This window comes from Micrasema longulum, unplaced genomic scaffold (assembly GCF_059751315.1).
Source record: "Micrasema longulum isolate JH-2025_06_02 unplaced genomic scaffold, ASM5975131v1 h1tg000216l, whole genome shotgun sequence".
NCBI lineage: Eukaryota > Metazoa > Arthropoda > Insecta > Trichoptera > Brachycentridae > Micrasema > Micrasema longulum.
Genome location: NW_028277421.1, coordinates 418,044 through 445,782, shown reverse-complemented (window position 1 = coordinate 445,782; position 27,739 = coordinate 418,044). Strand labels below are relative to the sequence as shown.

The 27,739-nt window shown below is 29.8% G+C and overlaps 1 protein-coding gene across 1 annotated transcript in view; it reads right to left on the bottom strand.

Moving 5' to 3' along the window:
• Positions 1–27,739, bottom strand: part of LOC148283606 (uncharacterized) — a 251,422-nt gene that overhangs the window by 105,888 nt on the left and 117,795 nt on the right. Inside the window, exon 3 of the mRNA XM_088243574.1 lies at positions 18,587–18,668. Within this exon, the coding sequence (XP_088099700.1) occupies positions 18,587–18,668 (82 nt within the window). The remainder of the gene's footprint in view (positions 1–18,586; positions 18,669–27,739) is intronic.

Sequence of the window (27,739 nt, the reverse complement as noted above, 5' to 3'; positions counted from 1 at the left end):
CGGATGGCAAGAATAGTTACAAAACCAAAGAACCAGTCAGAAGCCTGCTTGTGCTTGGAAAAGGACATTTTAATTTATAATCAATATTAAAGTATCAATGTATATTATTTGTATATCTATGTATGTGTTGATTTTTCAACGTTTTTTGTTTTATGGTTAACTTTCACATCACCCTGTAAGTCTAAGTATTTGCTAATGTACATATTTGCTGATTTACATCGAACCTGATAATTTATTTTAGAGCGAAAATGATCAGGTATGCCAACCATTCATCGGAATATTTTGTAACGGAAATAAACGTTACAATTTGCAATAATTATTATCTCTCCGCTTTATAATCTTATTAACGGCTGGAACGTGAATCACAGGTGTATCAGAGAAACGTCAATGACTAGTCACAGCGAGCTTTTTAGTTGTTTTGTTTTACGAAAACTTCATTCATATTAAAACTCCATCATGAAACGTATATCGTATAACATCTTAAGTATAACTCTGTAATTAATCATTTACACATACATAATACACATATTTTCTTCAAGAAAAGCGTTTCTAAAAACAACAAATTCAACAGTGCAAAACTGCGAAAACTTTTTTTTATTACGAACAATTTTGTTTTAATGATAAAAGAGCCAATGTCATATTTCACTACATTACAAGAGAGTAATTTTACAGCTATTTTAAGGCGTTATTTTAAACTCTTTGATGTGTTTGAAACTACAATCAATTAAAAAAACAATTCCATATTTATTTATTTATTGTTGCACCACAACAGGCCAGGGGCCCAATTACAGTGGTGAATTACATCACAAAACACCCAGGCTTGAGAAAAATCACATTTTAATATTTGTGTTCTCTCCGGAAATCGAACCCGGAACCTTTCGTGTGTGAGTCAAGCGTCTTGACCACTACACCACGGAGGCCGCCATGCGGGTGTATATAAATGTGTGCTATATATATATATATATTTTAACTCACATCGACCCTCTCCAAAAGTGATGGCAAGAAAAAAAAACTATCATTAGCCCTTTTTAACCCAAGGCACAGAATTAATAGTTCTTTTCTGGTCATGACTAGCTAAGATAGGAGTTTCTCATTTTAAGTCAGAACTTTTACATATAACTTACAATTTTTAAAGAAATCAGTGTGAAAACTATTTATGCCTTAATAAAAAATGATAAAACAAATAAATAAAATACTAAAGAATCAGAAACATCAATTAAAAATTAAAACACATTTTTTTTTTTATATTCTCAATTTCAAGTGAGTTAGGCATATAAAAATAATTCAAATATCAGGTTTTGGTCCTGTGCCTAGTGTTGCGGATTCGAGAATCAGAGATCTGAGGTTCGAACCACATTCTACCCCATATCAATTCCCTTTTCTAATTGTTAGTTATTTACAACTTGTTGAAAATGGCCCCAAAATTAAAATATTTCGGTAAATCGAAACAAGAACGCAAATATTTATTTTATGAAAAAAAAATTAAATAATTTTCCCACACCAAGAACAACAAGAACAGTTTATATTTATTTATTTATTTAATCGTTAAAATTAATGCTGCGTTCAGTCAAATCAACGCTAATATTGATATGATGATAGTGTATAATTTTTCATAGCGAAATATACATATTTTTAAATTTATTTAGTTTATTTAGTTATATAGTGTGTACACAGCACAAATGCTTTTTATAAACATAATCATTAATACAATCAACATACAGTGTTCTATTACAAAATTATGAAATAATATAATAACAATATAACTATTTATATTACACAGTTGTTTTATAAATGTTTTGTATAATATTTTTGGGATTTTAATACTTAACATACTTAAAAATAATAAAAATAAGGATAACGCGGTATATTCGAAATGGCAAAAATCATAAATCATTGATTTGTTGGTATTGTTGCAATGTATATTGAATGCCCTAGGAATAATACTAACTGTCTCCTGATAAGCGCTCAGGGGTTTTCAACCGTTTTAAAAACAAAATATAAAAAGAAACAAAATAATGAACCTTTTTTAATAATTAATTATTTATTTTTTTAAACTAAAAAAAAAATAATTTTAAAAACTAAAAAAAAAAAAACAAATATCTAGTCGTAGTCGTTTATTTATACTTTTATTTTTCTTTTTTTATAAATGAACATAAATATTTAAACATCAGTCAAAATCCTAAACTATTTCTTTAATAGCAAGTTTAAACTTCATTTGGCTCATGTGCAAATTGTCAATACAACTTATCTGGTTCCCTAGACTGTATGATGCATGTACATCTTTATAATCGAGTCACAAGAATAACGAAATTGTTGAGATCGAAAATGAAACTTTGAACCTAATATTTGAATTGAAGAAAGGAACAAAAGAATAACAAAAGAAAGGAATATCGTGAATTACAATAATATGTATTTCCTAGAACATTAATACAACTATAGTAACTGCAATAAAAAAGCTTCAGCTTGTCCATGATAAGGAACAATATTAGCCGGTTTACTAAATTGTGGTATTTTAACATACGGGAATAGTCGAACATATTTGCGTCGTATTGCTCTTTTAATACGAACCAAGTCCATTAGAAACTCTTGTACCGTTTGTTATTATCGTTTTGAAGTCTCAGATGCAATTAGTTCCACTACAAGTAGTATTTACTTTTAATACCATCCCACGCAACCCGCGCCTGACAGAATGCCCAAGTTAGTGTGCTGTTTAGTAAAATAAAACATGTAAAATTAATTATCAACTACCTGCAAGAGTAATAATTATAATACTTTTTACACTACTCTATTTCAAAAAATACAGTTTCTCTGTGTGGAATAGAACTAGAACCCTGGACGAGTGTTTTCGACTCGATGGTTGATCTCGGATCAAAAACATAAATAAGGAAATTTGGTGGAGAAAAGCCTGTCTCGTTATGTAGTGGTTGACGCGTTTGCCTACCATTATTAAGGTCCTGATTGAGTGAGAACTTTTGATCTCAGATTGGCTTGCTTAAGTGATTACATAAAAATCTTTATATTTATAATTCCTCTGTACGTGTGATGTCACCGTACTCCTCCTAAACGGCTTAACCGATTCACGTGCGGTTTTCAGAAAAATATAGATCTTTGCGCTGTGCGTGTTTGTAGACATTAAAATTTTCAATCGAATATGTAAAAAAGAAGTTAGAAGCATAAATGTTTGATTCATTGATCTACCAGGGTTGCATTCGAGAGGAATGTATTTGCGAAAAAATGGAAAGAAGTTGTTTTTCGTGTATAAAAAAGGGTGTTTTCGAATGTTTACAAATAGCATTTGTTTTTTGTAAATCTCAATCAGATTATTTCTTTAAATTCCTTATTATTTCTACACGTTTATTTCTTTTTATTAACATTAAAATAATATTAAATTCAATAAATTTTTAAAAATCGCATTCTTACATGAGTACACCCCTTTGTTGGTGAGACGACCGGAGTTTGACGTTGGCAAATTTGTTTTATTTTATGTTTTGGAATTCAACCATAAACAAGTACCTAGGTACCTATTTAAGTCTTTTTCCAAGCTTATATCCAGAGATAATGTAGAACTAATAGCAGGCAAACCAACGTTTGGACAGGACAACGTCTGCCGGGTCCGCTAGTTACCTATAAAACACCAAGTTCTGTGTGTGAAATAGAACCCTAGTGACTTCGAGTCAATGACTACTATTTGGTCAAAATCCCAATTCTTATAAATATCTCAGGAGATAAGTCCACCTCATAGTGTAGTTTTTAGCGTGTTTGCTTACCATGCCTAGGGTCTCAGGTTCGATTTCCGGTATAGCGCTGCATGTTCAAAGTAGTTTTTTTGAAAAAAAAAAATTATAGAAATTATGAGTTTTAAAAAGGAATTATGTTTTAGTTGCGTTTTAGTGAGTCCTCCACACTTACCACGAGACCACGGCTTGGGTAAATTTAATGGAAAGTTTTCCACTACTGTGTTTCACTTTTATTAAGTTGAAGCATTAGACTGATATATTTTTAACGTTATTGGTGTAGCTACTAAAAAAATATATTTTTTATTTTTATGCAAACTAAAAATGCCAAAGAATTTTTATGCTTCTTTTATTATTTTAAGAGCAAATTTTTACGACAGTATTTCAAATCCTTCGAGACGAACACAGAATTGAATCCATAAGGAATATTTTTAACTGAAAATAATAAAAATAAATTTAATATAAAGATATGTGTTAGAAAAACCTTTTATCTAGAAATGATTAAAGAGTTCCAAAAATTATAAAGAAACACGTTTTCAGTTTGACCTTAAAGTTGACAACAATTTACAGTATAATACTTAAGGGAGAGTGGCCTGAAATATGTTAAAATGTGACATTTTTATGGGATATTTAAAGTACTTGTAGTAATTCTAGCCAAATTTTAAAAATATTTTGTCAAAATTTGAACTTTTTTCTAGAGCTCAATATCTTTTGTTCTTTTAATTTTTATCTTGCAAGTCAGTGAAAAAAAATCACTGAAAACAGTCATTTTTCAAATAGGTATTTAACGTATTTGTAATTATGGTACGACCTTATTTTTTAGTTTATCGTTATAAAAAAATGCATAATGCAATTCCAAGTATTCGATAATAGGTCTGAAAATCCTCTACACTACATTGTGTTAATATTAGATATACGAGCAGTATATGTACTTACACTGAGTCAACTAAAATCCAAAGTCACGAATGTGATTATTTGCCAAAGGAACGTGGTGACAATCGAATTTGACTGTAATAGGATGTCTTTATAAATAACACATATCTCTTTGTATGAAGGTCGAAATTTGTAAAATGGTCTAACAAGCCGTAAAACGTATGTGTGTTTTTATTTTATTATTTTAGATAAGAAAATATAATTATTGTCGAAAAAAAAAGACATGAAATACTTATCCAAACATTTGGAATAACCAGTGACTGGTTTCATCGCTTCCGCGTCATCTTCGGTCGTCTGTTATTTCTATTTTCACTAACAAATTTGAAAATATAATTGAATTAAAATTTGGTAAAAAGTAATAAATTTTATGCAGTTACTGTATTTATTCTGATAGTGAGTGTTTTAAACAAAATATGCGCTAAGCAGCTCTCAATAGATTAAATATAACAGATAAAATTCTAAGGAAATTAATTCAATTCGTGTATCCATTACATAAACATAAAACAAGTTTTCAAAAAATACAAAAAACGATTGATTAATGAGCAAATTAGCTTTTATGAAAGAAAATAAAACCAAATTTAAAAATATCCACATATTCGGATTCATTGCCGATTTCATTCATTCATTTAAAAAAATTGAAATGGACTGATAAAAATAATAGTTGCATAAGGTTTTTGAAGCACAGTTTGTGTCAAACCGAAGTTGGTTTTATTTTTACATTATGATCATTGATGGACATATATATATATAAATAAAAAACAAAACATATAAAAATAATATTAATAACAATTAAGTAAATATAAAACTTTTTTCTTTTCAACAACTTTTTTTTATACCGACAGGTTTTCTACCGACTGTTTTTTTATATTAAAATCAATTGAAAAGGATTACAAGTAAACGAACAAATTGTTAAATTAGAAATATGTCATAAATATAATGAGATGTATGTAGACATTACTTGGGATCAGTTAATTTGCATAGTAATAATATTTTAAATTAATATGGGGCCTTACTTATAAACCTAGTTCAAAGTTACGCCTAGGCGCAGTGATAGAATAAATATGGATATGCCATTCTTATTCAAGTACTACAATAATGAAGAAATTTCCATCCGGATTCTACCACAATGCCTAGGCGTAACTTTACACAAAGTTTATGAATAAGGCCCATGTTTTTTTCGTTAAAGGACAGAAAGGAAATCTTGTTTTTTAATACCCGCTTAATCACACATTTACATAAATTTGCGTGAGTGAAACCGAAACCGTAAGCGAGATAATATACTACAATTCATTGCGGTAAATCTGCATAAGAGAGAAAAGACAATAAACATATTTCGTGCCAGCACATGCACAGATAGTTTGCTTGCAACCTCACGTACATGCGTACTGACATAAAATTTGTAAGAATTTCTTTGATTTAGTAACATGCAATGTTACTCATGTTAAAAAAGTTAGTAAAACTAAAGTAACAGCTGATTTGGCGTTCCATTGGACGTATTGCTTGGTTCCGGCACTATTTTAGACTGATTTTAATTTTAATTTTATTTTTCTCATAAAAACAAAACACATTATAGAATTCTTATAACAGTTGAAATATGTATTTATTTTAAATGTGTCTCAATTAAATTATGAGTATAATTTTTTTTATAACATAATAATATTTACGCTAAGTACTTATTATATTATAATTTTATTTTATACTGTACACTCCAAGTATTTTAGATAAGAAGCTTCAACAAAAGTATCAACATCCTAAAAAATGTAACAAATATTTCAGTTATTTTAATTACTATCATTCGCAAATAAATTATGAAATCTACGCAATAAATTCAATAAGGAAATTGTAGCAAAATAATATTGATTTGTGTGGTAAAAAATACCATTTATATTTCAAACGTTTTTCGTACAACCGTAAAACACACGATTCTTGATTATAGATTCATCACATTTCGTCCCCTCTTTACTTACACAAATTAAGTTTGAAGAATAGGTATTCCGAAAGATGTCATTTGAATGCCGATCATAAACTTTTGCCTCGCAAATGCTTCAGCCGCCCTTTTAAGATAATTGACAAAAGATGCGAGGGTTTGCCAGAATTTCCCATCACTAGATGTGCCTTTTAACCTACCATTATCAAGCAGCATCTGATTCATATTAATTACAAGAGGCCTTTATAAAACAGCTCCCGAGTAAAAAAGCCCGAATTGATTCGACCATTTCTTGATTTACTCAATAACATCAAATATTTTTTTCGATCTTGCTGCTAAATCAAACGACGTTTTCTTGGTTTATGCAGATTCATATAAGAATTGTTCTGTTCTTTTGTCCCCTAGCACCAGGCAATGCAATAAGTTCTCGAAGCTATAAATCTAAAATAATAAAATATCCCCCGATGTTATAAAATATACGTAGGAACTGCTAAGAAAGCAGCGGGTAATAAATATTGTATTTATTGAAAAGTAACGCTTCCGGTCTCAAAAAATAGCATTTTAAATTATACATACTATTTTATCATAATAAAACAAGTGAAATATTTATTCGGAAGCTGTTTTGACTCGAAAACATTCAAATATATTTTCCAGAAAAAAAATCACAATAGTTAAGGAGGATGTTATCAGAAATTATAGATCAGAAATGTTTTTTTAGGCAAAATAACAATGTACGTAAAAAGGAACAGTTAAAAATGAAATTCATTCTAAATATAATGCACATCGATACCTACATCTTCATTATCTACAAACAAGAGAAAAAGATCGACAAATTTTGTGGAACAACTAATAGGAGTACAAGTAAAAAAGTAAAAGGGGTACTTTAAAGAATACAATGAAAGAAATCTGAGTAAAATACAAGCAATTCATTTTTAAGGGATATTTTTTTACGTAATGAGTTTTACCTGGCACATGTTTATTAGGCAAATAAATGGTGGTTTGATATCTCAATAGTTTAGTGGTTCTACGCTATTTTTTAAACATTTTAATAAATTATTTATTTATTAATTCAAAATTACACTCGTTTACATATTTGTTAATTTATTATTGACGGTTTTTAGGCAGTGCCCGTGTTAAGCGATAATAATCAACAAAAAACTAAAATGAACTATATAGTTATTATTTATTAAAATTCATCAAAAATATATATTGGAGGTTTTTTATGCTAAACAAGATAAGGAACCATTTTATTATACAGCTTTCAAGAAAAAACCAGTCAATATGTCCTATCAATTATTATTTGTATGAATGTGACTGGTGGGACACTGGAAAATACCTTCTTCTAATTTTGTGCATTTGAAGACGGATTTATGCCAAACTACCCAATATTAATGAGATTATATTTTAATAAAATACAAGAAAAAAAATACTAAAAAAGCTATTTAAAACAGTTTTTTTTAACAGTTGTAGAAAAAACAAAAACTAAATTGTGACTGGTGGGATAGAGTTTCGTGACAGGTGGGATTTTTAAATAGCAAATATGTGTGAACTAATAGTTTTCATGGACAATTAAACGGTAATTTATTATTTTGAGAAACATTTTGTTTGGATTTATATAAAAAAAGACGTTTATCCATGTTATTAATTAATTAAAGGTGATAAATGGAAATTCAAGATTTACTTCATTTTCTTTTTATATGGAATTACGATGATCAATCTTTTATTTAACGTTCAAGTTCGAGGCAGCATATGCATTATGCAAAGAATTCTACAAAGAAGAATCGTAAATTTTACAGAAATTAGTACGTAGTTCATTTTTTGTAAAATTGAACTTTAAGAATAATAAAGTGTCAATTGTAAGAGTTACCCTAATGCTGGTGATTAAATCACTTTAAATTGAAGAACATACACTCGTAATTATATGTCAAACTGATTACGCAGTAATTTATTTTATATCTAATAAATTCAATTTAGCGAGAATATAAAATATAATGTTTGCCCGAAACAGTTTTATTGAGAATTTTTAATTCTTCTTTATACGTCTTCCTAAACCCAACGATAATAATAATTTTTCACTTATTTTTGCAACTCCATTAAACTCTTATTAATTTCAGATCGTACGTTTTTAAAATTAAAATTCAAAGCACAGTTTAATAGCTTGGTTCTATTACCACTACCACCCCCTCTATACCACCACCCCCACTACTCCGGGGTCCTAGATCCCCCTCCCTATCGCTTCTGGCTTCAACACAGGAAAAGCTCCACCCCAAAAGAAAATTCTTGGCAATAAGACAAAACTTAAAGTACATTCGATCTTTTATATAGACAGAAAAACCAACTTTCAATGGTGCTCTTAGTTTTAATTAAACAAAATGTTTGTTTTTTTTTAATAAACGGAGTGTAATTTTAATACATGTACCTACATTAACAAAAATGATAAATATAAATTAATAAAAAAGTGATAGACAAACAGTTTTTTTTGTGTAAATGCTTTTTCGGTAAATAGTGGAAAATAATATTGATATTTTGTGAAATTTTGATTGTAGATTTTTCAAAAAATTTAATAAATTAATTAGTGAATTGGAAGTTTATGCTAGTTTAAAACATTAAAAAATATGAAATTAGATCATATTTATCCTACTTTCCGAAAATAAACTAATATTATTTATATTTTTTTATTTTAATAAACAAACTTATTCTTACGCCGCGTCCAATTATCTCTTGAGTGTTTTTTTTTAATTTTTAAAAATATTTTTCCTTTTTTGATAACATTATTTTCATCCTCAACACAGAGTTTTTACATAGTATTGGAGATACGTGACTTTATTCGAATGCTGTAATGAATTAAAAGTAAAAGTTACGACAACGATGTCTTTGATTGATTTTATTTAATTTTTCTCTGTCCTTGAACGTAATCTATTTAAATTACAGAAATGAGCTTCAAATACTTTTTAATTAATGCCTGTACTTACTGAGCACCATTAGAAAATGGTTTGATTTTTAAATGAGAGAAAAATATTAAAACGGTTTCACCATACAATTAATCTGGAAAACCATTTATAACTTTACAGGAAATGGAGTGAATAAAATAAAAAGAATACTCTCCTCTCCATAATTGATATAATTAAGAAAACCTTAAAAAATATTCACGAAAATGATATTTCCAAGTATAATACAAAATCCAATCAGCCTTTGTTTATATAAGACAAAGATTTGAACCAAAATATTTTTTGAATCCACTATCTCCAATCTTTCAAATAATTTATGTTTTCTTTATTCATTCATTCACAAATCGTTTTACCTGTTTTACTCCTCAAAATTAAACTGATGGAAGAATTAAAGGAGCGTGAATATTTAAACATAGGCAGGATGATAAATGTAACTGAATGTTATTTTATATATTCATAACTTATCACTGTACAATTTTAAAGGAAAAATTATTATCTATGACATTTGACATTTTCAAATCAAACTGAATTATTAACAAGCAATAAGATAAACGAAGACCTAACCATGTTGACTAAATGGACAAACACAAACATGAAAAATAATGTGATTATATCAATTTTTAATTTGGAAAAAAATGACATAAAATAGATGCTTACATCAAAGATGAATGACTAAGTGAAATTGAACCTGGTTAATACTTAGGACTTACAATTGATATGGACAATTCATATCAATAATTTTATTAGCAAAGTGACGACATTATCGAGTCTTTTTTAAAAAGTCAAAAGCTTTGTTCCAAAAACGGAAAAAAATATAATTGATGAAACTTATGTAAAAACTAAAATATGTAATATGCAACCACTATGGGGAACAGGAAATCAAAATGACATAAACAAACTACATATGACCTCCCTTATCTAACAGCACCTACAGAACTCTTTAGACAAACTAAAAAAAATAATGAAACTGAACTCTTTCAATTAAAATCATTAGAATGTATTCTTAAATTAATTAACCGCTGATGTAATTGTAGACAAAAAACTAAAAAATGGATTAAACATGGACACAATACGAGAAGAACAGATTAATATCATATACAACCTTCTAAAATGAGACAAGGACAGTCGAGACTAATAAACCAGGGACAAAAATTATCCAATAAACCACCAGACAAAACTAAACAAAAGACTCAGACAAAAGATTAAAAAAAACATTATCATTAACAGTGGAATATGAAATTAAAAAAGCAAACATATTTTGTTAAATGTATGTAATCCATAAGTGTTGATAAATAAAATTTTCAAAAAAAAATGATTCAATGTTACCAGGTGATAAGACACTTTAAATGCCCAGTATTACAAATTTCCGTCTTTAAAATGTTAACGCTCTTTGTTGCAATAAATTTCTCCTTAGGTATAATAGTTTAAGAGGTTTTAAGTATCTCCGTAACTGAATTACTAGAATGTCATTAATGCAACATGTAAGTTGCAATGGCTTTGCGGTGCACCGGCCAAACAGAAAGCTCGTTGCTAAAAGCTGAGGTAAATTTCGTTTGCTAGACCGACTGCAATATGGAATTACACGAATGCTATAGGTATTAATTACGCGCACAGTGACTGACTTAGGAATATGCACCCCACTCAACAGTTTCTAGTTTCAAAACATGTTTGGACCAAACTATTACTTACTATTAACGTGTATTGATAATTCTAGGCTTTCACATAACATAACACCTATTTTTCGAAAGACCTCATCTCTATTGTAGCATATTAAAGTGGTCGTATCATATAACTAGTTATCCATTTAAAATTTTAATATAAAAGCTAATATCGCATTCGAAAATAGTCTGGTGTTGTTTTGATAAATTGAAAAAGTTACCGAGTACAATATATAAAAAAGAATAAAAACGGTTATGCTATATAAATAATTGAATGCGTGAGTAGATGAAGGCGTTATGTCACAAATGTTCAAAAACGTACCTTTTTACACACATGAACATTGTATATACAGCTTTTTCAAATCAAATGAACTATATTATTTTTTTTAAAAAAGAAAGGCGCCCAACCGGAGTCGTGGATATCATGGATTGTACAGCGAAATTGAAATGGCAGTGGGCAGGACACTTGGCGAGACAAAATGATGGCAGGTGGACACCCAGAATAATAAAGTGGACACCATGGGCAAACAAAAGATGCGTTAGGGCCACAAAAAAGATGGGTCGACGACATTGCTTCTATTGCCGGTAAAACATGGATGATAAAAGCGGGTGATAGGAAGGAATGGAGACGGGTGGTAGAGGTTTTTATCAAGCAGTGGAGATAATAAGGCTGAATCAAAAGAAGAAGAAGAAGAAATCATCAAAAAGTAGCAAAAAACCAATGTTATGAAATATATTGGCGTTTTGTCGCCAATCTTCCGTCTCGGTAAATCCGCAACCGAAAGAGCAGCTATAAACAAATTCCGTGGCGTCTCATCTGTCAACTTCCGAGCTTTACACGCCATATTATACTGTCGACGCGGACTGTCCACCTAATGTGGGGCATTCCATTAGAAATCATGCAATGCAGCTTTGCTGATTAGACACTGACGGAAGATCCCCGCTTGGAGAACGAAACAGACGCCGAATACGAGCGCAGCTCTTGTAACATTAAATGCCAAAAAAACATCTGCCATTTCAGAAATAAAGCCAGATTTTTGGTAAAAGTGGTAAAAAATTGAAGCTTTTTACTATGTACATGTCCCACGATAGAAAGCGCTACGTAACTGCTAGTAGTCGCAGGGAACATTAATTTTTTCGGCTAATATTTACAAAAAAATAAGTGTTTTTTTTATTTTATTATTTATACGAACATAATAAAAACAATCTTTCCAAAAAAATTTTAATTCTATTATTTTAAATAAAAATTACCTATATCATTCTTAAAAAATATTAAAATATATTATGCATTTTAAAAAACACATTTTGAAAAATTTTTAAGCGTTGTCAAATCCATTTTTGTTAATTCAAGAAAGTTTGAGTATGTCCAAATGCTTGCAGACTGGCTGGATTTCCTCCCTAGGGACTTGTTCATTTTTTAATTTATTGCAACAGAGAGGGAAAACATTATTGAGAAGGGAATATGGAAGTCTAGGCATTTACAGGGCTTATGACCTGTCATTGGCTGATTAGCTACCTGGTAAAAGAAGAAGTATAAAAATAGGAAAATTGTTTTCAGGCGTTGCCTAGTAGGTGATTTGGTTCATCCGGATGAATCTCACCCACATAATAACGGTTTCAGCTCCTTTAATTCACAAAAGTCAACAGATGAAAGAGTTGAGGAAATTTGGATGTTGAAACATGGGCAGAATGGTGAATGTTACACAATGTGTAAAGTGGCCACTTAAACCAGACAATGACAGGTCATAAGCCCTGTAAATGCCTAGACCAACATGTTCCCTTCTCAACATATTTGTTAGGTTGTTAATAATCAATACGATGAATATAAAATATTACCTATAGCAGTAGTGATTTTGTTCGGGAGTTAAAAAAAACTGTTTTTTTTATTGCAAATCTCGTTATTTATTTATTGATTTATTTACAGACATTTTTCATTTATAAACTAATAAACTTTTTACGACATTTTGACAACTTAAGCCTGTTTTCCGACATATTTTTCTGCAATAATATGCAAACACAGTCAGAGTGGCGAAAGTTGCAATGTGTGTCAAGTGGCCACTTTAACCAGCTCATGACAGGCCATAAGCCCTGTAAATGTCTAGGCTTCCTTTTTCCCTTATCAAAAATGTTTTTTCTCTCTAGTGCAATAAATTTAGGAGGCAACAAGTACGTTTATTATTTATTTTAAAAAATATCTCGATAATAACGTATACTTCACTTGTAGTATTTTGTGCCCATTTGTACCAAGTTAGGAGAAATAAGCAAGGTACTACGATTGACTAAGATACTAGAATCGGGTAACCTAGTCATAAGATTATTTTGTACTCCAACCTAACAATGTTTTTAGGTAATATATGTAATAAACATGATTTTTCACAATTAAAAACATGTAAAGGTACATAACATATTTTTTAATGTTTCATATTTGTATACAAATAAAAGTATCTATTCAAATGATTTACAAATAATTGAACTTACAGAATGGAGTTGATTGAAAATATTAAAAAATGTATTATTTCTAATAAAATGTCAATATTAGTCTGTTGTTTTTGTATTAATGTTTATATATTATGAATAAAAATGTATGGGTATGTTCGCTTATAATTTTTTTATATTAATAAATCCACCCCTAAATAAAATACATGCCAAAGCCTTTTAAAATAATTTGCGGCGTTAATTTTTTGGTAAAATAACTTATATTTTATAAGTTACGGAGATTTTTTCGAGCATCATAGAAAACATATTATACAATATTGATGAAAGGAATTAATTAGATGGTTTAATATTGAATTTGAGATAAGTTCTTCCCATGTTATATTTCAAAGGAGAAGTTGAAAGTTATCCGTAGGTAAGCTAAAGTACTGGTATTATCAATGGAAAAATTCTTCATAACGGAAGTTTTTTAATTTAAGCTAGCAAAAGCGCAGAAAAAGTTTTTTCGTTATTTTAAACAAATTCTTTCAGTTTTCTATATTAAAAGAAAAATTCAATAAATAGACACATTATTACGGGAATTAAAAAAAAAACATTTTACACCATCTCAATTTTTTTTTTTAAAAACCTTCATGCATTATTTTTATGCTTCAAAAAACTCACATAGACCTTGGTATGTAAGGCGTATAATTTATTAGTATCATTAACTTATTTAATTAACTATTCTGCAATTTTTGAGCATCCATATATGAGTATTCTTATAAACAAAATTTAACTCGTCAATAAAAGGTCATGAGGCCTATAAATGCATAGATTTCTATATTTAAAAGTACTATTGATAAAATTCGATGAGATTAAATCTAGTACCTATTCATAAAGATAAAGAGATATGAAAAAGCTCACAAAATTCATCAAAATATTCATTTTAATTTTAACTACTTTGATTTCAAGTTTTGAATTATTTTTACGTCTACCGAAAAAATGTTGTTTTTTAGTCTTTTGAAATACTAGGAAATTAATTAATTTTAATCAATAAAGCCCTTCACGGGTGACGTGGAAGACCCGGAAATTACTTTCAACAGACTTTTAAAATAAATTTTCAATTGAGACGTAGGTTTCCATACAATTACCGTGAGAAAATCGGCTACAAAGGAATAACATTTTATAAATTTATTTATTTATTTCATTTTAATTTTTAAGGTGGTTCAAGAAAGATGCGTATGTATGGACAAATGCCTTAAAAATGTACAAACATACAGTTTGAAGGTGTTTGTCGATACAATATAATTTAACATGCATGTATATCTTCAATTATAGAAGTACACGAAATAGATAAAATTACATTTGTTTTTCTTAATATTTTTAAAATTTCTTATACAGCATTAGTTGTACATTTGTACTTATGAAGTAAAATTTATTTTTTTAGACAAAAGTTGGGAGAGTATGATGAAAAATGACAGCTTTGTTATTTTGGTAGTACATTTTAGATTCCCGATACATGCGGGCCATAAGAAAGTCCAGTGGTTTAAGTGACTAACAATGTTTAAAAATTTAGTTTTGGTGCAAAATAAACCCCGGAATACTTAATAATGTTAACCCCACTGGTTTGTTATCGAAAGTGTAGTAAAAAAATATTGGGTTAATTTTACGAGATAAACTGATAGAGTAGCACTTTTTAAAGTATGCATATCAGTCTGCAATTTATCACAATCCTCTATTTTATCGCTTTTATTATATATGTTAAGATCATCAGCATACAAGAAGGACATCTATTTTATTTTTTTTGGCAGGTTGTTGATAAAAATTAGAAATAACAATGGACCAAGATGAGACCCTTGGAGAACTCCGGAAGTTGGAAATTTTTAGTATTGTTCTGTCTATAATTGAAATTATTTTAAACTAATTTTTTACATTAAAATGTACGTGTTCGACATCATCGGGGTTAATTTATTGTTTTAGAACATTTGATAAAAAAAATTAACATGATATTCCCAAATAACTTTTGCCAATGAAACTCATTTAATGACAACAATATAATAACATTTATTTAAAGAGGTTTTAATCATTTTTCAATTTCAAAAATTCAGCTCCAGTACCTTATGCATAACACTGATCGTCTTCACGTACATCACAAATAATGACCGTTCATACCATGCATCAACACAGTACCTTACGCTCCACAAGATGCAAAATAAAAAGGAATCATAATGAGATTTTTTTCTAATTGTAATACATAGCTCTCAACAATATTGACTGTTTAAATGTTTTGATGACTGGGACTGGATTTTTGTCCCCTAGGTAATTATTATTTCACACATAACTATATATCTTTACTTTGTAATTTAATTATTGCTGACTGTTTGTTTCTATAAAATAAATGGTATGTCCAATTTGTTTTTCTCTACTCACATTATGAAAATCTAAAAAATGTGACAGGTAATATTTAATTTAAAAAAACATCCTGCGGGATTTCTATACCGGTAACCTCCTTCAACTCAATGGCGACGCTGGCGTCCTGACGCCTATGCTCATCAGTGCCCTTTAATTAGACGCTTTTTTGTAAAGGAAGTCGATGCCTGCCACATCCACTAGAATTTGTCCCCCGTAGAAACGTGCAGTCTGCAAAACAGCCTTCTTTATAATTTTCTACTTAGAGGTTTTTATGCCGAAACACTTTTACGTTTAATTTACAAATTTTATTATATCTTCAATTCCAAAGATATACTCGTACAGATATGGACGAATATCCATGTAATAGTATACAAAAGGTAATGTTTGTATGTCTGTCCTCGATAGACTGAATAACTACTGGACCGATTTACGTGTAGTTTTATGGAAAATGACGACCTTTAGCCTGGGCATTTTTAAAGCTCTTAATATCTTCAATCTATTTAGCAGAAAAAAAGTTAGAAGCGTGAATATTTTACCAATCGTTCACCAGGGCTGCATTTGATGAGAATGTATTTACTTAAAAATTGGAAAGATATATATATTTTTTTTGTGTGTTAAAAAAAAATATTTTAAATGTTCACAAACAAAATTAGTGTTTTATGGTTTACAACATTATTACCTCAAATTCATTATAATTACTACGCATTTATTTATTTTTACTAAGATTTTGGTAATGCTTAAATAATATTAACTGACAGTTAATACAAAACGTTTTTTTTTGGGTGATACCTTGTGTGTTGGATTTGTTCCAACGTTTTGGCTACCATTGCAGGAGTCATCTTCTTTGATAACAGTGACCGTGAAAACCTTCGCACCTATTTGACATTTAATACATTTTCAAAAATTGTATTCCTACATTAAGTGCACCTGTCGGTAAACAGAACAATGTCATACATTATCTCTGTACAATATTTGACATTTACCAAAATAATTATATATTTAAACATAAATTATATTTAGTTCTGAAATTCAATCATAAATAAGTACCTAGGTACTTACTTACTAGGGATTGTGATTTTAGACATGCTATAGATGTTTACCGTTTCTTACAACTTTTGTTTTATTGATAAATTGTTAACTAAGGGAACTAGAATCATTTAAAAACCCTTGACAGCCCCTAGTTTTATCCGCCGTCTTTAGACGTAAGTTATAAAAACATGAAAACCATTTTGTTTAAATACTAAGGCAACGACACAGAATTTTTTTTTATATACTCTTTTTAAAAACAAAATTGTTTCAGTTTTGGGGTGCGGGAATCGGAATCTCCAGATACGAAATCTCAATTTTGTTGATTTGAGTCTTTTTCACACAATATCGAAGAGGTATCTGCAAGACAGTGACGGAAAAACAATGTTCAAACTCTTGTTTATCAAAATTAACTCTCACCACATATCCTCACAATTTATGTTATCCGAAACAGAAAAATAATAATATATATATACTCGTATATATTTAAATTTAACTAAATTCAATATTTGAAATCAAACTTTCGGATACAAGTACCTTTTCGAAATTAGCATTGCCGGGTTCAGCCCGTTTGGTATAAAATAAACTGATTGTGATCTAACAATAAAAAGTTACATTCATCATTAACATTATGTATTACTTAGGTGGATGCATAAGTTGTGTCCGTTTTTTATTCTAATTTTAAAATGACCACCAAAAGTAAAACAAAATTGTTAAGATTATAAGTCATTCAAAATAAAATTTTCTGCTCTATAAGACGTTGTGTTTGCTCTTACGTTATACATATTATTTCTTTTGATTACAAACTTTAAAAGTGAAATCTCAAGTAGACGAAAGTGAGCACTTTTAACACCTTATATTCACCATTTCAAAAATTCCATTGTTAATAATTATTCTCATCAAAAACATACGTTACTCATAAAAAAATGATTAAAAAAAAAAATTTGTCAATATTCGTATACAACTGCTATTTTTAACAGATATTTTTAAAATCTACCGGTTTATAATAAAAAAGCACCCGTCTCTTCATCAGGATATGTTAATGCGGTAAATATACAAACTTACATAAAATAATAATTTCGGTCAGTGTAGTAGTCAGCGCACTTGCCTGGCATGCAAGAAGTTTCGGGATCGATTCCCGACATGGTTGACATGAAATATTTATTTTAGAAATTTGATTTTACATCAGAATATTTCATAGTCCCTAGACTGTCACCTGAAGCGTAAGACTAATAATCTTTCGTGAAACAAAAAATGACCAAGATGTGCTGTAATTGGTTTACCAATTCAGTGCAAGGAATGATGATGATGAAATTTTACATACCAGCTATTAAGCTGTTACTATTATGTTTCGAATAAAATAAATATTTGAGATTCTAACTTTTTTTCGTGTTAAATAATCTCTTTAAATTTAAGGATTTTTAAATTGAAAACAATATAAATACATATTACCACTTTGAAAAAGTATATTTTTAAACACTTTTCAAGGAAAAAAAAATACTAAATGAAATAAAATATAAATAAATTGAGTATTACCGTTTCGAGTTGTTGATTCTCTCGAAGATTCAAATGCACTCCTATTGGCGTAACGTCCGTCAATAAGTATTTTGGTGCGCATCTGAAAAAAATTCATAATCAACATAAATTAAAATTGAATAAATATTGACAATGTTTTGAGTATGTGAAAATGTTTGTAGACAGGCTGAATTTCCTCCTGGTATTAGAAATATTAAAAAGTAACAATTGTTTTCAGTGAGTAGATGAAATGGTTAAACATGAATGGTGAATAGAATATAATTTGATAGTAAGATAAAAATAAAATAAAGCTTAATTTGTTACAACAGAAAGAGAAAATAGTTTCAATGTTCCATCAAAAAAATGTCATAAGCTAATGACAAGTCATAAGCCCGTTAATGCCTAAACTTCCATAATCCCATCTCAACAATGTTTTCTCTTTCCGTTGCAACCAATTTAGACCTAAATAACTCCCTATGGATGAAATCCAGCAAGTTTACAAACATTTGGACATACTCAAAACATTGTTGAATTAACTTACTGGTAAAAGAAGAAGCATAAAAATTAGAAAATTGTTTTCAGACGTTGCCTAGTAGGTGAATTGGTTCAGCCGGATGAATCTCACCCACATGATAAAGGTTTCAGCTCTTTAACTTCACAAAAGTCAACAGATGGAAGAGTTGAGGAAATGTGGATGTTGAAACATGGGCAGAATGGTGAATGTTACACAGTGTGTAAAGTGGCCACTTAAACCAGCCAATGACAGGTCATAAGCCCTGTAAATGCCTAGACTTCCATATTCCTTTCTCAAAAACGCTTTCGCTCTCTGTTGAAATAAATTTCAATATCAATAAACAATACTTATATTATCCTACCAAACTATTCATTCAATTGAAAATTTCGCCTACAATGCTTGGGGTCCAGGATTCGATTTCTGGCAGGGTAGACATGAAATATTGATTAAAACGGTGGTTTATCACTGCAATACATCATGTTTCTGGACTGGGCCCTGAAGTGTAAGGCTGATTACCTTGCCTTCATGAAACAGGTGCTTGATAAGCGGACCATTCAATGGACCAATCCATTTCCCTATGCACTATCAAGTGCGGGGGGTACGGTAGGATGTACATAAAAAACCTATTGTAAAATTATCATTTCTGAAAAAAAAAAAAAACTAAATTAAAGTTATTAAACTTATTAATTGCTTTCTTCGGCACGGGTTTTCACAGCGAGGAATTATTAATCATTATAATTTATCGTGAATTAAATTATACAGTGTACTCTGGTAAAATATTGAATTAATAAATACATGATATTACAGAACTTCTTGTTAGTAAAACAAAAATCAAAATTTAATTTCTTATATGGAAAATCAAACATCAAAGTAGAAATAAACTTAATAATATTTAGTTGAATATTCAACAAAATGGCAACAACTTTGAAGTGTTTACAAATTAATTTTCCTTCGCGAGCATACGAATGAGCGAATTTCTGTTGTATAAAATAATTTGCCCAACTTTATATTTGATAAGAGACTATTAATCTTTCATCAGCCATGTAATCGCAGTTCCGTAGGCTTATAGTATTGTTGAAAAAGAAAACATGACCCCGACGAACAAATCATAAGTTATCATAATTAATCATAATATTGTTCGCAAGTTCAAGCCACGCGAACGAAATTCTGAAATTTATTTCACGATAGCTAACCACGATAGCTAAGGCCTCAAATCAGAAACCTTAAAGGTACATTTTATTTTATTTCTGTTCCATTAAACCTGCTTTATGGCCCAAGAAAGCTTATTAAGGATGCGTTGCAATAACGAATGGGCGTGATTTGTGTCTGTAAAGACATCATTTAATTTACCCCGTGGCATTTTTGAACGATTCAAGAATAGTAGTTCCTTTTCTGTTTATTCTTAGGCGGTATTAAAGCGAATCGAAGGAATAGTACTATAAAGTTTTTTTTATTTGCTTGAAATATTAAATCCTGAGAAATAAAATCCATTTAAACAATAAAATTTATTGATTTATTCCACAATTTTGATCTGTTTCATTCAAATTTTAGATGGGATTTTTAAAATTAATTTACATGTATTGAATTGACAATGCATAATATACATACATGATAATTTGTAGTATTTTTTAATAAAATGGAAAATTATACGTCTACCTACAACTGACTATTTGTCTATAAACAACTATTTTTTTCCCATATATTTAACACCAAAATGTTAGTAATCAAATGGTTGTAATTTAGGTAGATAAATTTGCTACCGGTATTAACCTTTTGTTTGTATGGTTCAAAAAATGATAATATTTACTCAATTAATCAAGTTTTAATTCTGAGTACTTTATTTATTTTTAGTTTCTTTCTGGATATTAATATTTTTTAGTTCTGGGCATCCGTAATTTCAATTCTGGGTATAATTTCTAGTACCTATATTTTTATTATTGCATAACCTACGTACATTTCAAAGAACTGCCATATTTTTTGAAGTAGTCAGGATTGTTGATTTTATTGAAATTCTAGAAATATATTAAGTGATGACTACTTAAACTAAATCGAAAAAGTTGTTTATTTATTTAAACACTTAATACATATATATTGTTTACATTAATATATGGACTTATTACAATTTCTTCATAGCTACTCAAACCGTTCAATTTGAGAAAACCTGTGGTTTATAAACATATTGTAGATTGTAGGTATATTATAAAACAAAACATTCAGGTAGATATGTTTTTTTGTAATAAACTAAAATTGACTAAAGATTTACACTATACAATGAAAAGAGGAGGCGGTCGATAGGGAATGAAAGAAGGAGGAGACAGGTAAATCCTAAATATTCAGGAAGTGATATTTATTTCATACGTAATTTTGAATGTGAATAAAGTAGGGGCTCTCTGACATTAGTGGGTAGATTATTCCATAACCCAGCAGCTACTACTGTGAAAGAGGAGGCAAACCAATTACAGCGGTAAATGGGTATTGAAAGGGTCCTCTCATTACTAGTTACTAGTTAATGTATTAGCTGTATTAATTCTAGAAATTCCTCGAAGCATTTTAATTTTCGACCTCCATTATTAAGCCGTCTCACAATACAAAAGAGCGTAAGAGAATTTCCGCTCCGTATTATATTTTCAAGTATTTTAGTTTACATCCATACAAAGCATTGGTACGCTATGAATAACAAGAACGCTCGATTTACTGTTTTAACAGCACGTTTCCGTTAACAATAAATATTTGAGTTGCCCGAAGCGCCTTTGATGCCCATCTCCATGTTGAAAAGTTTCTCAAATAACGAAATTCAACCGAGAGAAAAAATATACACAATTACGAAAAAAACATTTTACGAGGAGGTACCCAAGATAATAAAACATATTTTTGCAATACAATTTGTAAGCATTACGATAATATTGCTAGGAAATAAGCTCGTAAACATGTATGTGAATCGATATTTCGACGTCAATTTTTTTTTTTTTATTAAATTGAAAACATATTATACATAATTTTAAATAATATTTCAAATGAGTTTTTTTTAAAAACTCATTGAGGGACATACAGATAACAATATTTATTTAAAGACGTTTTTATATTTTAAACTATAAAATTATTTACAAAAGCAGAGTAAAAATTATGATATACTACAAATTAAAAAGGGTGTGAAAAACATTTAAAAATAACAAAAAAAACATAATACTAGGCATGGAAATAAATTCAAAATGATGTATACATTATACAATCTGGGAAGGAAAAATTAAAAAATATAAAAAGTTTAAAAATTACATGTATGTATATATACAAACTGAACTAGTACAAAATAAAAAAAGTTTTTTAAAAATTATTTTTTTAATATTATGGGCTATAAACACAAAAGGAAAAAATTCTGCGCAAATCTGTTATATTCGTTGTATATTTTTTAAATACAAAAAAAACATATAAACCTTCACCCCGTTTCCTCATATGGAGAGGCAGAAAGACTCGAACGCCAAATCACTATGTCTTTGCATACGGACCTCGCTCCTTTTCAGTCATATGGACACCGATTATTTGTTTTTTTATATCTTTACGTTTCCATCGATTCGTCTCCGAGTATTTGTTGGATTAGGCCATGTCACGTCTATCTCAGTCCTTGTTTTCTGCTTCCGTCAACATTCGAATAGTACACTAAATTTTTTGATGAAAAAAATGCCTATGTATTTTTAAGGCTCTGTGAAGTTTGAAATGAATTGTAATTTACAAAAATCCAACAAAGACTCTTCCAAAAATTCTTATGGAAAACAACCTAAGAAATTGAGAATCTATAGGGCTTCGAAAATTGTAGACGTTTTGAAGTTTTCACAAAAGCAGTATGATAATGTTCACTGTGGAGTGTGTAAAGTGATCACAAATAAGAATATCGATAGGCGCAGAAAACGAAAGAGCAAAAAAAAGCATGAATTAATCAAACTACGAGTACTATTTGGAGATGGAATAATCGGCTTGAGTGCATGAGAAGATTTATAAATGTGGCGGAAGCGAGATCTTTATACAAAGAGTGGTGTATCTTCTCTGCCAACCCCTAAAGAAAAACGGCGTAGTGGTTTGATTGTTTTGCAATATTTTTAATATTGTAATACAATTTTTATAATATTTTAAATACTGTTTGAGGCAATTTTCAACGCATTGTAAGTAAATTACAAAAATGGAAATGAATTGTTGTAGAATAGGGTTCGAATCTCGGATCTCTGATCCGTGAGTCCACGACACTACCAGTGAACCACAACTCGCTTTTGACAGATCGTAAATTTCTAGATACGTAAATTTCCTTCTTCTCGCTATGAATCATATCATTCAATTTTAGTTCACTCACTAATATTATATAATACACATAAATACTTTTTTTTAAATTTGGTTTAATTTAATAATACAAAAATGCAATAGTAAAATGAAAAATATGTACATAAAATTCATGAAACACGTGTTACCTTACAATAATAATAGTATTTTAATAACGAAATTACGATTGTTTTTATCTACTGTTTTTCTTATAATAGTAGATATCACTGAATTATGTGTGGCCTGCCTAACTAAGTACAACCTGTTTTAAGACAAACATTTTTTGTGCGGAGCTAATTAAACCAAATCGGGTTGTGGTCCCGTGACTTGAGTTGCGGACTCACGGATCAGAGGTCCGATGTTCGAACCCCACTCTACCCCAACTTGGTTTCCATTTTCTAACAGTGAGTTATTTACAATTCATTGAAAATGCCTACCAAAATTAATATATTTGGGTAAATTATAAGAACGCTAATATTTCTTTTTCCTTTAAAAAAACAAAAACATGACTACCTGCTAGTAATTTTAATATACAATATGAAATGCAATTTTTTTATGAAATATTTTTTAACAAATAAAATTGATGTTGTTCAATCATTTTAGAGAAACATTTTTAATACTTAAAACATAACGTCACTTAAAAAGACCTGTCAAACTAACTTTTCTGTGTGACGCCATGCCGACTGCCAACATACGCAGAAAAAAATATAGACGTAGTTTGAAGTATCAATAAATAAATAAAAAACTCGGCGCTTTTTCACATTGGTAGGTACGTGAGAAAATAAATGTTAAGTTTCGAGCATATTTGAATATAAATACCCAGCCAGACTGAAAGGGTTATCCGAGTTGCACAGTTTAAACCTGTATGTTTTCTGTTAGACATCGGCACTCGACAATTCTTCGTTTCTGTTGTAATACATGCATAATTAATACAAATGGTAAAAGTTGAAGAGCCATTTAACTGACTGCTTTTCTCTTTAGCCTTGTTCTCGTATTTTGTACTCACAGGTAGTTTTAGCGAGAGCTTTCGGTATATGTACAAAAGGATGGAGTACCTTAAAATAATACGTAGAGAGCGCTTTGCACAAAGGGATAAGTATTTATAAAGGATGTCAAAGGTCGTTGTGACGTGTTAATTTATTTTATTTGGCACAAACTTGCAAAATGACCCCTAAACCCTTGTTAAATAACTCGGCACAGTGACAGAATGCCATAAATAAAAATATTGTACGTTGTGAATTGTGAAAATGTTGTTTCGTTCTTCGATAATAATTTAATTTTATCGTTGATTCACATATTTGTAAGATTTTAAAGACAATATTGTGTACATGATACTAACAAAAAATTTTCATTGTCCAGGCGGATGAATAATACAGTGTTTTGTGTGATATAGAACCAGAAACCTGGACGAGTGTTATCGACTCCATGGCTGCTATCAGGAAATATCCTGACTTAGGAAATCGAGTGGAGATAAATCCGCCTCGTTGAGAAGTAGTTACAGAGTTCGCCTACTATTCTTGACGTCCTGAATTCAACTCCTTGCAGGGTTTTTTGAACTGCAATATTTCAATGTTTCTGGACTGGCACCTGAAGCATTAGACTTATCGCCTTCTCTTCGTGAAAACGGTGATCAAACTACGCTGCATTTGGTTAACCAATGCAGTGCCCTATAAACCCCTGGTTGTGGAAAGTGGGATGATGCTGATGATGATTATAAAAATATTTTTTTGAGCTGCAGAGTTTCATAATATAAAATTTCTTTACAAAATAATTTATATTAATAGCATCGTGCAGTCAAACAATACAGCGTCTATATAACTTTTTTTGTACATAGTTTTAATTTAATATTCGATAAATTTATTCACATGAGATACATTTGTGTACCGTGTTCACTATTTGGAACTAAATATACTAATTAGGTAATTTGTTCCATGTCCCATCGCTACAACAAAAAACATTAGCTTCTGTTCACAACTGTCATAGAACCGAGTATCACGTTACATTTTTTTATCCGTTTTTTTCTATACAATCGCCCGTCATGGGATGTTTTCTCATCCATGGATTTTCAACTTTAATGAACCATGGCTTTATTGCGGTTAAGTATTTATTATTGAATATGATATGTATGATTTAGAATAAAAAAATACCAACGTGCGTACCTACACAATGTGAGTAGGTACATGGTATATTCATAACATATTATTTCCAATATGATTTACCTCATTATTTCAAAATTTGTTTTTTTAAGTATAACAAGAGCATGTAGCAAACAAACTAAAAAAAAAAGGGTTATTTATATAAAAAAGTATAAATATAATACCGAATTACCATAGACAATCGTCAGTATTGTAAAATAAGCAATTTTTCATTTTTAAAAAAATAACAACAACAAAACATCACGCCGTTTCCCCGTAGGGATAGGCAGAGAGAAAAGAACGGTTTATCACTCTGTCTTTGCATACAGACCTCGCTTCCTCTACATGCATACGACTTCTCATGCACGCACGCCGACTAAGATCTTCTACGTGGGCACAATCCAATACAATATACCGACTAACTGATTTCTCTATATCTAACGGTTTCGAGACGTCCCGTCTCATCGTCGAGACACTAATTACGCTTACATGCATATCCCACTATATGTACATAGAACACATGCTATCAGTAGCTAGCACTTACGTAAACTGATCGTATATTTATTAATTTATTGGATCTTTTGGGAGAAATAGTTGAAAATAAGGGAAGGTGATGAAGGGAGGAATATGAATTTACTAGGTATAGAGTAAGCATTTCAATGAAACATCTTACAATGGGATATATTGAAAGGTTATCTGAATATTGATTTATAGGAAATTAATTTTCAGAGCCCTCCTAATGTTCATAGTATTTTAGTGTGAAAAAAAAATTAAGTACGTAGTAGTGACTTATACCTACTTTATTACATTGGTACAAATTAATTTGTCAGCATATGTCGCACTCCGAGTATAAACACAAGTTGGCACATGATTACAACACCAGGCTTACTAGTATGGAAGGGCTAGCTGTTCCTAGATATTGCAATAAAAATGACAAAAGGACACTGCAATACAGTATACCTAAAAAAAATTTAACATGTTACCAAACAATATTAAAAATACTGAGTTAAATACAGCAGCGAGACGTTGAGCGAGATTAGTGATAGTTTTTAATTTTTGATAATGTAATATGTAATGTTTTTCAAGTAAAATTATTGTTAATGTAGGTTGAGTGTGAATAATCGATGCAATTATTAAGAACCTGCTGACGAGTTGTATGTATGCAACTCAGCAGGACTTTGACAAATTTGAAAAATCAAAATTAAAAGTATCAAAATTATTTCTTAATAAGAATTTTTTATTTTCTTTTTCATGATGAATAATTTTAAAAATAAATTTGTTCGCAGTACGCAACCAGACCCAACCGTCGGGTCTGCAACATAAACATAGGCAACAGTTCTGAGAAAGTTCTATCCTTTTTCGTTTGAAAACTAAAAAGGAGAATCCCTTATTTAGTTTTCAAAACACATAAAAACATAGGGATTGAGTTCATTGTCCCTAAGAAAATCTTGTTACACTCGGTGCATTAATGATGACTACCGACGAAGATTTTTTTCAATGTAATTTATTCGAAATTTTTTATTTTATATAATGATTTTTGTATATATTTCTTGATAAAACTCCATAGTTAATGATTTAGATAAAATAATAAATCAGACCAGTCCTGAATATGCCTTCTTAGGCGAAAGCGCTCGTTGGTTAAAATTAAATAAATTTGTAACTAAACCAAGAAGTTTTATTTATAATTTTATCTTAATCATCAAGACACCTTTTCCGACCCTTTGAATGTAAAAATATGCCCTGAAATAAACTATCGGAAAATTTTAATACTGGGGTCAGGAATAAGAACTCAAGGATTTATTTTAACAAATAAAAATAAAAAAACAATATTTTTAAAAAACTAATGTAGTGAGTGATCCGCAGTCATTTGTTATTCTCATACAGGCAATGCTATAGAGCAGCAGATCATAATAACCACGAAGACAAAAAATCTGTGCTCGATTTCCAATTTCAGATTTCCACCATAGAGTAACCATCGAGTCGAAAACACTCGTCCGGATTTAGGTTATATTTCACACACAGAGCAGTATTATTTGTTTTGTTTATTACAACGTAAATATGCCAATGCGTGCATTATTCATAAATAAAGGTGACGAATTGTGGTACCAACGGTCGCAAACTTTGGATCAGAAGAAACCAAAGCAAAGCATCACTTTTTTTTTTTTAATTATTTTTTCAACAAACGAAATGCGCTACTTTACCATAACATGATTTTTATTT